This window comes from Podarcis vaucheri (genome assembly GCF_965113315.1).
Source record: "Podarcis vaucheri genome assembly, chromosome: 17".
NCBI classification, from domain to species: domain Eukaryota; kingdom Metazoa; phylum Chordata; class Lepidosauria; order Squamata; family Lacertidae; genus Podarcis; species Podarcis vaucheri.
This window is the reverse complement of record NC_138755.1, coordinates 17,952,002-17,966,904: the sequence shown is the minus strand read 5'-3', so window position 1 is coordinate 17,966,904 and position 14,903 is coordinate 17,952,002. Positions and strand designations below refer to the sequence as shown.

Here is a 14,903-nt window from a genome sequence, read left to right as displayed (position 1 = left end):
ATCTGAAGGCAGCTCTGTTTAGGGATGTTTTTAATGTTTGAAGTTTTATTCTGTTTTTAATGTTCTGTTGAAAGCGGGGGAAACCACTAGAAATAATAAAATATTATTATTATTATTATTATTATTTTAAATCTTCACCAGTAAATGCTGATACAGTGGTACTTTGGTTCTCAAACTTACTCCTCCATTCCACAAGTCTGTTCCAAAACCAAAGCGGTCCAAAACCAAGGCACACCTTCCCATAGAAAGTAATGCAAAATGGATTGATCCATTCCAGACTTTTAAAAACAAGCCATAAAACAGCAATTGAACATGAATTTTACTATCTAACAAGACCATTGATCCATAAAATGAAAGCGATAAACAATGTACTGCAGTCACACAATCAATGAGTAGCTGAACTGGTTTCCACACAGTCACAAAAACAAAAGACCCGCAAAAACAAAAACACAAAATAAATAGCAAAAACAGACAGACCTCAGCGTAACACTCAAAATGGAAGCGTGGCACTCAAAACAGAGCACGTTCGGCTTCCGAAAATTTTTTGCAAACCGGAACATTTACTTCCAGGTTTGCAGTGTTTGGGTTCCAAGTCGTTTGAGTACCAAGGCGTTTGAGAACCAAGGGTCCACTGTAATTGCCTAATTGTCAGAATTCATGTGTATCCCCCTGCCCCCCCCCAAATGAAGAGATGTGTATCTCTTGGCATTCACAAAACTTTGATTTTGATGAATCACATGTCAGTTTAGCTATTAAATTTGCTGAAAGGCAAGCATGGGCAGTAGACTTTGGTGGCTTGCAAAAATTATTTTAAAAACCCTGCTGGAGCTCATGATTTGCTTGCTCATCCCACGATCACGTCTAGTCTGAATGGAGCTGTAGTTCGCAGGGTTGTTGGTTTTTCTTAAAAGTCTCACCAGGGGCAACAATGAGATGAGGACAACATCGAAGTGTGTAATGCGGTTTCAGAGGCTATTCAAGACATGTTTTCTCCAAAGGCAACTGAGGGACATAAGAACCTATGTTCCTCTCGGACCACTTCTAGTTTTCGTATGGTGTTTTCATCTCCAGAGGATTTCTTTCCATAAAAGGCAAAACCATTAATTCCAAGGCGATGTCACTGCTCATACATCTCATCTTGAGGTGATCAGAGTGTTTTCATAGTGACAACTTCCCTTCACTCGAACAATTTGTGTAATTAAGTAATTTATTCCATAGGCTGATAACATCAAGTGCTTAACATAGTCTTCCATTTACTTCTATAATTGTGCAAATGAGTTTGTGCATAATTACCCACAGATATTTGAAGGTTGTGGTAGCGAGGTCTAAAACAGAGCTTCTTATTAGGAGTTTTGGGTACGGGAATTGGGTCAAAGTGTGGACGTGTTCGGTGTGAAAGTGGCTTGTGTTGGACAGGGAATTATGGACAGAAACACAGTCAGACTTTGGAACCCGGACGTCTGACGCGGCCTCTGATTGGCTGCAGGAGCTTCCTACAATCAGAAGCCACGCCTTGGTTCCCGAACGTTTTAGAAGTCAAACGGACTTTCGGAACGGATTCCTTTCGACTTCCGAGGTATGACTGTATGAATGCTGCTATCCTTGTTGTTTAGTCGTGACCGACTCTTCGTGACCCCATAGACCAGAGCACGCCAGGCACTCCTGTCTTCCACTGCCTCCCACAGTTTGGTCAAACTCATGCTGGTAGCTTCGCGAACGCTATCCAACCATCTCGTCCTCTGTCGTCCCCTTCTCCTTGTGCCCGCCATCTTTCCCAACATCAGGGTCTTTTCCAGGGAGTCTTCTCTTCTCATGAGGTGGCCAAAGTATTGGAGCCTCAGCTTCACGATCTGTCCTTCCAGTGAGCACTCAGGGCCGATTTCCCTCAGAATGGAGAGGTTTGATCTTCTTGCAGTCCATGGGTCTCTCAAGAGTCTTCTCCAGCACCATAGTTCAAAAGCATCAATTGTTCGGTGATCAGCCTGCTTTATAGCCCAGCTTTCACTTCCATACATCACTACTGGGAAAACCATAGCTTTTACTTTACGGACCTTTGTTGGCAAGGTGATGTCTCTACTTTTTAAGATGCTGTCTAGGTTTGTCATTGCTTTTCTCGCTGCTATCCTAGAATCCTAGAATTGTAGAGTTATTTTATCCAATCCCCTGCATTGCAGGAATCTAAAGCATCCATGACAGATGGCTATCCAACCTTTGTTTTGTGGCTGGCTTGATAATTGGATGAATGTATCATATGAACAAAGACCAATGTATTTTGTAGCCTGTAGATGCTCCTTTTTCTAAATAATGGGACTAAAGCAGGCTTGATCCATGAGCCACTTCCTCCTAAGGTGACTACCTTGTTACGGAAATTAAATTTCCTTCAAAAGAAGCCAATAAAGCACACACTTTTATGCTTGGGAAGTCAGGATCTTTCATTATACTCAAAAGGCGCTGCTTCCAGTTTATATTTTTAAAACTGCTTTTAATCATGGTTGTGAGCACATTTGCAAAGGCAGAATGAAAGATTTGAAAGGCAGAATGAAAACAAATCAATTTTGTTACATATTGCCACTTAAGTTTTATCATTTATTAATTTTAGAAATTTATATGTTGCGTCTCGGAATTCCCTGAGTGACTTTTCAACACACACAAAATCAGAAATGCAATAAACATTTTCTAAACAGAGCATTACATTTGGGAAAAGGCGACTGGCCTCATCACTCAACTCTCTGATTCTCAGGGTTTAGACCAGGCGTAGGCAAACTCAGCCCTCCAGATGTTTTAGGACTACAACTCCATCATCCCTAGCTAACAGGACCAGTGGTCAGGGATGATGGGAGCTGTAGTCCCAAAACATCCGGAGGGCCGAGTTTGCCTATGCCTGGTTTAGATGCTCTGCTTCAAGACTGCCACATTCTTTCCTGTGCTTTTGCAGACCTGTCCACCCCAAGTCTACTCTTTAATTGACAAACAAACCCTTTAGGTCAGGGGTGGCTAACTTGTGGGCCATATGCATCCTTTATTTTTTAGTTTTCCCCACAGATTCGTACCTTACATGGGTTCCCTGGACTTCATCAAGGCCCCTAGGTGATTTTTCAATTGATTTCCATTATGTAATAACTCCCCCCCCCCCGCAGAAAAAGAGAGACTCGGGCAGCTTAGTTCCATGTTGTATGTGTGTGCTTTGTGTTGGTTTCCGCCGCTCATGAGCAGTGCTTCTCAGCTGCCTGTGAAGCTATCAGCAGCACGATCATTAGCCCTTCCATATTCGGATGAACTCTTCCTTCCGAAGAGGGATGACCTGTCACCATCACTCTCAAGAGCCGCTGAAGTGCTGGTTCTTAAGGATGATCATGAATGATTGTCTCTCTTCTGAAGACATCGGCAGGATTACTAGAGCTCTTGGTGTGTGAGGGTTGGCCAACTCTCAAAACCACTCCTGCTTTAGTCAAAGCTCAGAAATACGTGTGTGTGTGTGTGTGTTTAAAATCCAAGTCAACACCAGCTTAGTGTTGCATCCGTCATTGTGAGCAGAAGGCAGCACACAGGGCAAATCTTTTCACTTCTGCTCCTCCCCGTTGGTTGGCTGGTTGGCATCCTTCTGTCTCAGGCGAAAATGGAAGAGAGTGTCTTCAGGGTGAAGTCAAATTGTTGGGAGAGTTATGGCGCCTGCTGTGACTGTGGAGACCGATACAGGAGAGACATGTTTTGTTGCAGACGGGGAGACGAAGGCATCCTGTTGTGCTGGTGCAAGTGTATCATGGTGTTTCTTCTCTCTGCATTCCTCGCAGCGGTCATTCCTCCTCTGGTCACTGCTGCGTGGAGACCTGACCTCACTGATTGTCTCCAAGGCCCTGTGGTCATCTGCAAGGGATTCCCACATGGTGGGGTTAATGTTGCCAGCCTTCCGTGTCAATTTTGCAATACAGAGTTGGTCCTCCAATCGCCACATCCATTTTGAGAGTGGATTAAAGTGACTTAGTATTAATCAAAGTTGGTGCCAACCTTTCACTCAGCCAGACACAAGCAAACTGACCCTCCAGATGTTTTGGGACTACAACTCCCATCATCCCTGACCACCAGTCCTGGTAGCTAGGGGTGATGGGAGTTGTAGTCCCAAAACATTTGGAGGGCCGAGTTTGCCTGCACTCAGCTATACTAAGTGTATATGTTCTCAAGTGTGGCTTCTGAATTCTCAACAATAAGTGATACAGTCCAGCACTGACACAATCGGATATCTCTATCACTCTGATTGAGCATAAAACTTCGTGATTTGCATAAGATGTTCATGTTTCGCAGTGGGTTAAAAGTAAAATCAAATCTGCATTCCTTTGTGCAAGTTACGCTGGCACGGTAGAAAATGTTTGCAGTTTGTGGCAGCACAGTTGACATTTAAGCAAGTGTCTCTGCCAGGGTATAAACATTTGAAGATAAACCCATAGCATACTATTTAATTGTGGTACGAGAAGGTAATGTCTTGTCGTTGGAAATCTTGAGGAACGGACTTTAGGAAACGTGTGCAGAGTAACTTAATATGTGTTTCAGCCCAAAGGGCTTTCTGATAATGGAGTGAGAGTGTGGACAAAATGGTCTGGTCCCTCATGTAAAGACTTCTGTGTGAAATTCATTTTCTGAACCAGTATTTAAATACGTGTGTTCTGTCACTTTTTTAAAAAAACAAACACCTAATTGTCTTGGTAGCATGGAATTGGAAAGCCTTGTTTTATGTCCTCCCGAGGCTGAGCTGCTCTTTTGCATAAATACCTAATGAAAATTTAATCAAGGCTGGCTTTGTGGGGATACTTGTAGGATCTCTCTGTAGGGGGGGGCGGGGGGCAGAGGAGGATGCAGGTAATATGTATTGATTGTGCATCTTGAGCCTTGTAAGTCTGTTCTGTGAGAAGCCTTTCAAGATCCAACTAGCAACTTGCACTTGAAGGTAGACGACCCAAAGACTGAACACTTTGCTAAATGTGTTTTGCAGGTTGGACAATCTGCTCAATATGGCTTATGGAGTAAAGAGGTAATGAAGAATTGTGTTAGGTCCATAACGCTTAACCCTTCCTAATAATAAATTATACTGTTTTCAGTTGAACATACTTTGGAGCTAATTTATTTTAAGTTGCATTGTCTCTGCATGTTCAGACATTAAACAAAAGCTATTTTTATTTCAGTACATCACTTAACACATTCTGTCTCTTCATCACATCCATAATTTCAACAGCTTCCAGCATTATTTTCAGTGGTATTTGTCTTTTTCAGTTAATGGCTGGCAATTTATTAATCTTTATCGCATTGCCTTTTGTATCATTCTAGCATTCTGCAACAACTTGGGGCCTTTCTGCACTAGAGTTTTGCTTATTCAGCCTTTCCCACCAGTGCCAATAGTATTGTATCTGTGCCAGCAGATGGTCATAGATCCATGGAATTGGAAGGGATCCTGTGGGAATCATTTGGTCCAACCCCCTGCAAGGCAGGAATATGCAATTGTCCCATAAGGGGACCAAGCCTGTAACCTTGGCAATCATGAGCGCCACACTCGAACCAATTGACTTGGTGCAGTGATAATGGCTATGTAACGCAGATGCAATTCTTTAATGCTAAAAGTACTTCACGTGTATTATCTTGGTAAATCTTAACGCATCCTGCAGGGTGATAATATTTTTGTATTGCAGCTATGGGACTGAAGCTTCACAAATAGTGAAGGGTTGAAGTAGACATTTCATTGCAGGTCTGCATTTTTAAAAAGAGACAAGTATTTGGATTTCTAATACCCAGTTGTCTTATGGACACTTTTGTTCTCGCTTTTGTGGCTAAGGCAAAGTTTGACCAGTCCGCAAACGCCTCATTGAGTGTCCCAACAGGAAGGAAAAGTGTGGACAACTAGAAACTAAATAATGTGTCGCTGTTAATCAGATGTGTCACTGTTAACATCTCACTAGGGCAGCAGGGGTCCGACTAGATACTGCACCATATGACAAGGGGGATCGATAGTTCACAAGGCTATAATAAAGGAACAAAACAAAAATATTCAGTAAATGGAAGACTTGCATCTCACAGCAGATAAGTTCACTGCAGAAGAAAGGATTAGATGACCCTAAGAGTACAGCCTACAAATAACTTAATTTTATTAAACTTCTTTACAAAAATATTGACACCAGTGCTAGGCCAATATTTTGCCCCCTTGGAGGAGCTTTTCCCTTCGACTTTTGTGTAGTGGCAAGGTGATTTCCTGAGAAAGCGAATTGGTGGGAATGGCTGCAATTGGCCTCATTTTTAAGAGTATGAGGAAGCTGAAGGATACCTTTGTTTTTCTTCTACGTAAAAGTGCTGCTCCTGAAACTTTCACGCTGGCTTCCAAGCGCCGACACTTTCAGCACTTGTCAACTGTCTCCTGGCTTTGAGGCACACGCCTCTCACGTGTCTAAAAAAGACCCACTCCAAGCTGAGAAGTGTTGGAAGGAAGCCCACCCTGAGAAGTGTTGAGCTACAGCAGGTGGCCTCCAGGAGACACACAACTCTTTCATGCCTCAGCACCGAGCACAGTTGAGGCCCAATGCAGGCAAACAGCAGAATTGTCTTGTCGAAGGGGATCCACAAAGCCTGGCCAAAGCCTTAATGAGAATTCCTTGCCATGCATTTTTCTTGAGTTGGGCTTGTGCGTCCTGCACTCCACCTAGTTTGAAAACTGCTGTGCTGCAGCAGTGAATGTTTGCAGAGGAGCAACTCCTAGGGGCTGAGATCCCTTCACCACCACCTAGGTAATGGTAAAGGGACCCCTGACCGTTGGGTCCAGTCGTGACCGACTCTGGGGTTGCGGTGCTCATTTCGCTTTATTGGCTGAGGGAGCCGGCGTACAGCTTCCGGGTCATGTGGCCAGCATGACTAAGCCGCTTCTGGCGAACCAGAGCAGCACACGGAAACGCCGGAGTGGTACCTATTTATCTACTTGCACTTTGACGTGCTTTCGAACTGCTAGGTTGGCAGATGCAGGGACCGAGCAACAGGAGCTCACCCCGTTGCGGGGATTCGAACCGCGACCTTCTGATCGGCAAGTCCTAGGCTCTGTGGTTTAACCCACAGCGCCACGCACGTCCCCACGCCACCACCTACCCCCCAATAAAACATTAGAAGGAGCTAGGGCCTCCTAAAGTTGATGGCCACTGCAGTTCAAATGGGGTGTGTGTGTTCTGTGTCACGCGATCGATTATGTGTGGCAGGACTTACCTGGCCCTCCCCAATATTTCATTCAAGTTGGCACCCCCAAACGCATGCTTTGCAGGCGCTGAAATCAATGCATACCTGAGGCACAAAACTAGGCAGAAAGGCTCTCAGTTTAAACTTGTGCAGCATGCTGATACCATGTGGAAGTAGACTGCATTTTTAAATTCATGTTCTGAACTTGCCTTCTCCTTAAAATAAAAAATCTCCTTTTTGTCTCTCTCTCTCTCTCTCTCTCTCTCTCTCTCTCTCTCTCTCTCTCTTTCTCTCTCTTGTCTTTGCCCCTCTCCGTTGGTTAGTAGGTTTTCTCCAATGACCATTGATGGAATGACCAGTTTGGCTGGGATCAATATCCCGGGACATGCGGGGACCGGGTGGTGCATTTTTGTTTACAATTTAGCTCCCGATGCAGACGAGAGCATCCTGTGGCAAATGTTCGGACCCTTCGGGGCCGTCACCAACGTGAAGGTCATCCGCGACTTCAACACAAACAAGTGCAAAGGCTTTGGATTTGTGACTATGACAAACTATGACGAGGCGGCCATGGCTATCGCCAGCCTGAACGGATACCGCCTTGGAGACAGAGTTTTGCAGGTCTCGTTTAAAACAAACAAAACGCACAAAGCCTAACGAGGTGCCCTCGGCCCAGTTTATATTTGAAAACTTATTCGACAAAGGCAAGTTAAAAGAAACTTTATACATTAGTAAATGTCTTTGTAAGTCAGTGTTGAGATGGGGGGGCGGGGGATAAAAGACTAGCATCCTAAGAAATATGCGAGATTTTTTATTGCTAGTATTTGAATTAAAATAAAAACTTCTTAAATATCTTATGTTTGAATATGGACAAGAGGTACAGGGTTTTTACCTGTCACATTGCATTCTATTGCCTTCTTTGAAGAAGGCGGAACCTTTTAAAATGTTTGAGCTTAAGGGAAGACGATTTCTTTTACACGACTGCCTTGAACCTGTGAGTAGTTAATTGAGGCTTTGTGTTAACGATCCTTGAGTTAGTTTAGTCTTACGTTGTGTTTGATTTACACTTTAATGCCTTGCAGTTTAGTCTGTTCAAGAAAAGTGTTTCGAAGTTTACATTTTTATTTATAAAGTTTGAAAGTATTTATTTTGTAATTATTATTTGGGTCTGGGGGAAGGGGGGGTGGTGCATTATAAAAGCTTATTGTAAGATTAATGGAGAACTTTTCGTAAAGCAGTACCTTGCCAAAGAGATAAGAGCCTCTTTGATGTGGGTTTAAAAAAACAAAACAAAGCATCTATTTTTATAAAAAAGAGAAAATTTGGAGAAACTTTTTACAGGTCCTGGAACAAATATTTTGACTTGAATACTTTGAGAAATCTCTTCATATGACACCTAGTGAGCTTTTAAAACTTACCAGGAAATTTGCAGTGGTTGGGGGAAAAAAACACTTTAGAGAGATTTATGATGTAGAAATTCTTTAGAGATCTTTGTTACTCAAGAAGTTGGAATCACTGAGAAATGCACTGCTGGTTTTGATTTTGTAATCGTTGGTGCAGTCTCTGAACATCCTGGTTACTATGTGATAGGTGGCTCACATTAACTTGTGTGGTTTTGAAACAAAAGGAGAAAAAAAAATTAAAAGTATATAAGAGCAGGCAAGAAATTTAAATTAACTGAGATAGGGAAAAAAAATCTGTTCTTCCTATAGAATTCCCTTCAGATAGAGCTCATGGTGTTTAGTGATGTACTTCCAGTATTGTTTGAAGAATTGTTTTGTCTTAAAAAATAAAAAAAAGATGTTTGCACACGGTTTGCACCAATGGCAGACCAGGAAAGAAGCAGTCTTGCGTTGGATATATTTGAAGGTATTTTGAAAGTTACGTTCAAGGCTAACACCTGAGCTTTGTGTAATGTAAATAATATCTTTTTTTGTTTTATGAACCTCTTTTCAGCTGATAACTTTTGAGTTTCCTTCTGGTTTTTTCGTTTTCCCTTATTTAACATGCCAAGTGATGTTCAAAATTCTGAATGTTTTTGTATGTTTCCTTTTCCTTTGTATAAATGGCATTAAGATTGTTACTTGAGGTCTGCTTAATTCATTTCTGTTGTCCTGAGGACTTGAATTTACAGTGTATCAGATACGTTGCAAATTTTGTCTGTAGATAGTCTAGCTTCAGCTGTTTATGGTGATGCTACATTTTTGTTTATAAATATGTTTGTGGTAAAAAAAATGAGTATAACCATAGGTTTTGAACAAATTCCTTACATTTTTCATACCAGAATCATAAATACCTGTATGCTATTGAAATTTAACTTTGTATGACGCTTAAAAACACTTATTTGGGGAAAATAATAAAGACTTTACCATGTATGGAAGAAATTTAAGGTCAAAAAAAGTACAAATATTTTCTGATTAGCATCTAGCTTATAATAAATTTTTAAAAAGCTGAAGGCCGGCAGAGCCTTTTCCAGGATGCACTGACAAACTATATAGATCCGTCCTGCTTTTTGTATAAACTGAGATGCTCATTTGCTTCCCCTTAGAACCAAGCAATGTGCTATGCATAACATTCTTGTACATGATATTTGCAGTTGCTTTCCGATTCTTATTTTTTAAGAAAAGAATTGTAGTTATAAAATTTTCAGTATAGTACAGTACATTAAAAAAAAAAACAACTGTGAGAGAATAAAGTGTGCTAAAGTGACAAACGACTTTTCTCATGCCGGACTCATTCAATGCTCTTCGGATCAATTGGCTTAATCCTAATCCCACACTTGTGTTGGGATCCGCATTAACACAAATTCCCTGTGCTTCAGAAGGTGATGGAGTTCCATGGTGGTGATGGTGGTTGGAATGGGTCCAGCACCTGGTACCTGCAACCTTTGCCGCTTTATACGGCTATAGTGAAAATCAAAATCAAAAATCCACTCAAATAAGGGGCATCGATGAGAAGGCATGTGTCTGTTGGGCTTCACTTTGCACTGTTTATCAGAGCACTTAATAAAATGTAAGGCTGGTATTTATTTGAAGTTGTACAGTATGACTTAATTCACATCTGTTGGAGTAGAAAAAATATATATTCTGTTGAGTATTTAAAAACAGGCTGTACATGTTTTCTTTTGTGTTTGGATCCTTTGTACTTTTTCATGTTCAGTACATCAATAAACAAAAGTTGAAGGGAAAGAACAGTGTGGTACAGCGGTCTTTACCCAATTTTGTTTATTTTTTGAGTATGCTGTCGTGGGCCTAAGAGTAGTCACACACACACACACACACACACACCCATTGGTTTGAGGAAAGTGGGTGTTTCAGTCCCACAAACTCACATGCACCCACAAATGGGGCAAGTTTGCATCCTGATCTTCCCAAGCGTTTTCTTCAAGATGGCAGGTGTTAATACAAGCTAGGAAGGGGGCCTAGAGAAGTGGATGTGATTACATACAGTGCCAATCTGTGTTTACAGTATTAAAATAAAAGCTGCTAACCCCCGAGGCAGTAGAAATTTCCTCTGATGAGCACCTGAGTGGTAGTTTGCTCAGCAGAGCTGAGCCTGAAGTCAAAGCCAGGAAGAGAGTCAACAATGGCAGATGTTATATTAGACTTATACAGTGGTACCTCAGGTTACATACGCTTCAGGTTACAATACACTTTAGGTTAAGACTCCGCTAACCCATAAATAATGCTTCAGGATAAGAACTTTGCTTCGGGATGAGAACAGAAATCGTGTTCTGGCGGCACGGCAGCAGCGGGAGACCCCATTAGCTAAAGTGGTGCTTCAGGTTAAGAACAGTTTCAGGTTAAGAACAGACCTTTGGAACGAATTAAGTACTTAACCTGAGGTACCACTGCATAGTACAGAAGTCTCCTTTCTTTTTAAGGCTTGCAGGTCTTTCCTAGAATAAAGAGTGAAGAATGTATGCCGATGTGTTGGTGCTATTTTGACTGCCATAACAACTTTTTTACAATGAGTCGAGAGAAGCAGCAGAACCTGTCCCCCTGCTCAAGTTTCTGCAATCTCTGCATGGTGGGGAGGGTCTAAGAGAGAGGATGGATGGATGAATGGCTACCATGCTGAACCCATTGAACCTAGGAGTCTAGTGGACGTCAACAAGCGCAGTCAACAAGGAAATGAGCTATCGTCTTGCTCCATAATTGTTAAATATCTGAGATAGGGCTGGGCGATACCTGGTTTTCAGCATCGTGATATGTCACCAGTTAAACATCATGATATATCGCGATGTCTGAAATAAAGATGGAGCTAGCTTCATGGATTTCCCTGCATCGTGATTTTTGCTCTTGTGATTTGCTGCCCCTTGCATAACGCAGGAGATTGCTGAGCCAGCAGAGTTAACAAGGGGGTGCAGGGATTGAGAGAAGCATTGGCTGGCTTCATGGTTTTCCCCACGTTGTGATTTTTGCATAGCTCTCTCACTCTCTTCCTTTTACACGCAGACACACACACGACTCTCAGTATATTGCCAGGTCAAAAATTATGAAACCGTTATCACAATATGGACCGGTATGGGTGATATATCACGCAGCCCTAAGAAACATCATGATTCGTGATATGCAGTGGTACGGAAGCACTTACTTGCAGGTTTTCGGCGTTCGACAACCGAAGCCATGTCAAAAATAATGAAAATGATACCACACTATGGAGTTCAAATCGGTTTTGGATGCTATATTGATATATTGCCCAGTCTTAATCTGAGATGAGCTAAATTTTGGGAGCGGAGGAAGCAGGGGCAGAGGAAGGGGGTGGCGGGGGCGGTCCGACCCGGGTGTCCCCACTGAAGGGGAGACAAAATGGTGGGCGGCACCCACCGCAGGGCCTTCAGTGCGCCCAAGCCACGTGTGTCTCCTGGGAGTGATGCGGTGGCTTGGGCGCCCGCAGATTCCGTGTTGCCCCAAATGGTCTGCCCGCCTCCTCTCCCTCAGCTGTAGGGCGGCTGAGTGGGAGGAGGCAGGCAGACTCCTCGAAGGCCCTGCGGAGAGTCCTGCCCCGGCTGGCCCCACCCCACAGGTGGCTGGCCCCGCCCCTGGGCACAGGGCACGCACACCGCTCCAGGCTCCCAATTGGCTTGCTGTCTTTACACACACTGTTAATTCATCAATCTCATTGCATGTCGAGGTCCCCAAGCCACTCCCCTAAATAAATCACAATTCACACAAAAAGTTTTGTTTAAGGTTTTTGGCATAATTTTGGCCACAACTTTATTAAAATACAATGCTTAGGCATTGGTTACGACTATCTGTCCCCACGCCCGGGGACAGAACTGACTTCTGGATTCCAGCAAAAGCCAGTAAGGGGAAACAGTATTGGGGAGAGAATGGGGCTGGGCACCATACCGTCACCCCTCTCCGCATGCTCCCAGGGGCTTGTACGGCCCTAGCCCCTTGCCAGGGCTACGGACAAATGTGTGGCAAACCCCTGGATTCCTTTAACGGAATTCCCTTGCAGCAGCAGCATTGGAGGGGCAGGCACAGCCAACCACATCCCCTCCACCAACCAAATTTTAACCAATTGCCTGACCTGCAACCTTACAACTTGTGACGATTTGCTACGCAGTAGGCAAAAACCAAATGGCACCAGCCAATCTGCCAAATGGACAAAATTCCTACCAGGCCCCTGCCCCAAAAGCAGACGACCCCATGACAGGCATAGCAAGGTCAAACGCAACAGCCCTAAATTAGGGCGGGTGGGTGATCCGATGCACGCAGCAAAAGAGACTGAAATGAGCTGTGTGCCATGAATATATAACCTTTGGGCCAACCCACTAAATGGTAACATCAAAATCTCCCCAACAACCCAAATTGGCCCAATCACAGTCATGGCATCCAAATGGTCCCGCCCAGTAACCAAGAGGGGGTGTCCTGTTAGACCCCACCGCAACACATGCTCTCCAAGAAGGAGAACACGCTTTACGGTCTACACTTGTTGGCTGCCTTTTAAAACAAAGTTTCAGACAGAGATCTCTCCTAGTGCCAGGGGTTGAACTTCAGACATTCTGCACACACACTCTGTGTTCTACCACTGAGATAATCCTTACCCACTAAAAATGTTCAGTACTGTAAAGACAAGAGATCATTTTCATCGGAACAGAAGTGCGAATGGCTTGTTTTGTAGAAAGGTGCTAAATTACAGTGTTCCTTGTTTTCATATGTTGATGTGTGCATGAACTGCCACAGACACCTGACTTGTACCTGCTATTTATTTCATGTTTGTTTACCATCAGCGTAAACCCATAGCAGTGTGTGCTGAAACTGGGACCGCAGTCTTTAATCAGCAGGTTAAAGCTTTCATATGATTATGAAGTGGTAGAGGCCACTTCTAATTAGATGGAAAGCTGAGGATATTCTTTTTTTTTTCTGGCGGTGTGTCAGAGTGATAGGAAACGAAAAAGAAAATATTGAAGATGGCCTTGAGTGAGCGGCAGCTTTTGTTTTGAAAAAAGTATAAGATGTCTTGCATCCCCTTCACTATCCTAAAAAACAAAACAAAACAAAATGTCAATGATCAGAATGCTAGCTTGCCATTCCAAATATTCATTTCTTGAAAAGAATAGAATACAACTTGAGAAGAAATGGGAAACATCAGCTATAAAATGCTTGGGGGAGTGGATCATCTTTTGGGGGCTGGGAGAAATAGTTTAAAGCATTTGGAGCTCTTTAGCTTAACACTGCTGAGATTTTGATGTAAGTGATTTGAATAATACATTTTAACACTAATGCTTGTTTATCAAATGAAGCTGCTTGGCAGCCGCTTTAGAAAATAGTAATTTTATTTATTTAACAATGTATGTCTTTTTGGATTGTTTAAAGTAGCTTACAGGGCTTTCTTTTTTTTAAAAAAAAATCTAGCTCAGTGGCATTTCACTTGCATAAAACTAAATAGATCTTGACTAGTAAAACAAAAACATGAAATCCAGCTAGCAAAGTAAAGGATCTCCCCCCCCCCCCTTCCAAAATCTCTTGTTTCATTTACTCTCTTTTCCAGTGATACCCTTACGGTTACGGCAACAGATCTTTTCCCTTCTTAATAAACCAGGGGTGTGGAACGCATGACACTTCAGCAACCAAAATCTCCCCCAGCCAATATAGCCAGTGGTCAAAGATGATAGGCGAACTGCCTGGAGAGCCACCAACCAATTCTAAACCACTGCAGTAAATGGGTCTCATCCAGTGTTCATTGACTCCAGAACGTCACCCGAAGGGGAAAGAAACTCCCACTTGTATAAACATGAGCAATATCTCCCTACTTTAACCCCTAATCCATGGATAGGCAAACTAAGGCCCGGGGGCCGGATCCGACCCAATCGCCTTCTAAATCTGGCCAGTGGACAGTCCAGGAATCAGCGTGTTTTTACATGAGTAGAAGGTGTGCTTTTATTTAAAAGGCATCTGTGGGTTATTTGTGGGGCATAGAAATTCGTTCATTTTTTCCCCCTTCAAAATATAGTCCGGTCCCCCACAAGGTCTGAGGGACAGTGGACCAGCCCCCTGCTTAAAAAGTTTGTTGACCCCTGCGCATTGTCTCTTAATTTTTTCAGTATTCATAATTTACAGAAATCCCTGCCACAAGGTGTTGGCAAACAAGGTAAAGAGAGAAAAAGAGTTGCCGCCTCAAAGTTTTTACACATATGCAAAGCTTTCTTATAGGATATATTGGGGGTCTCCCCGACCCCGCTCATTTATTTTGGGCAC

The 14,903-nt window shown here is 43.0% G+C and overlaps 1 protein-coding gene across 14 annotated transcripts in view; it reads left to right on the top strand.

Annotated features, from left to right (window-relative positions):
* The window catches only part of ELAVL2 (ELAV like RNA binding protein 2), a 156,049-nt gene extending 145,664 nt beyond the window's left edge, over nt 1-10,385 (top strand). For 10 of the 14 annotated variants that reach the window (XM_082205059.1, XM_082205057.1, XM_082205054.1 and 7 more), the window contains 2 exons: nt 4,985-5,023; nt 7,521-10,385. In XM_082205059.1, coding sequence (XP_082061185.1) covers nt 4,985-5,023; nt 7,521-7,851 — 370 coding nt within the window. In that variant the 3' untranslated portion in view covers nt 7,852-10,385. The remainder of the gene's footprint in view (nt 1-4,984; nt 5,024-7,520) is intronic. The other 4 variants (XM_082205058.1, XM_082205052.1, XM_082205064.1 and 1 more) reach the window with 3 other exon arrangements.
* The last annotated feature ends 4,518 nt before the right edge of the window (nt 10,386-14,903 follow it).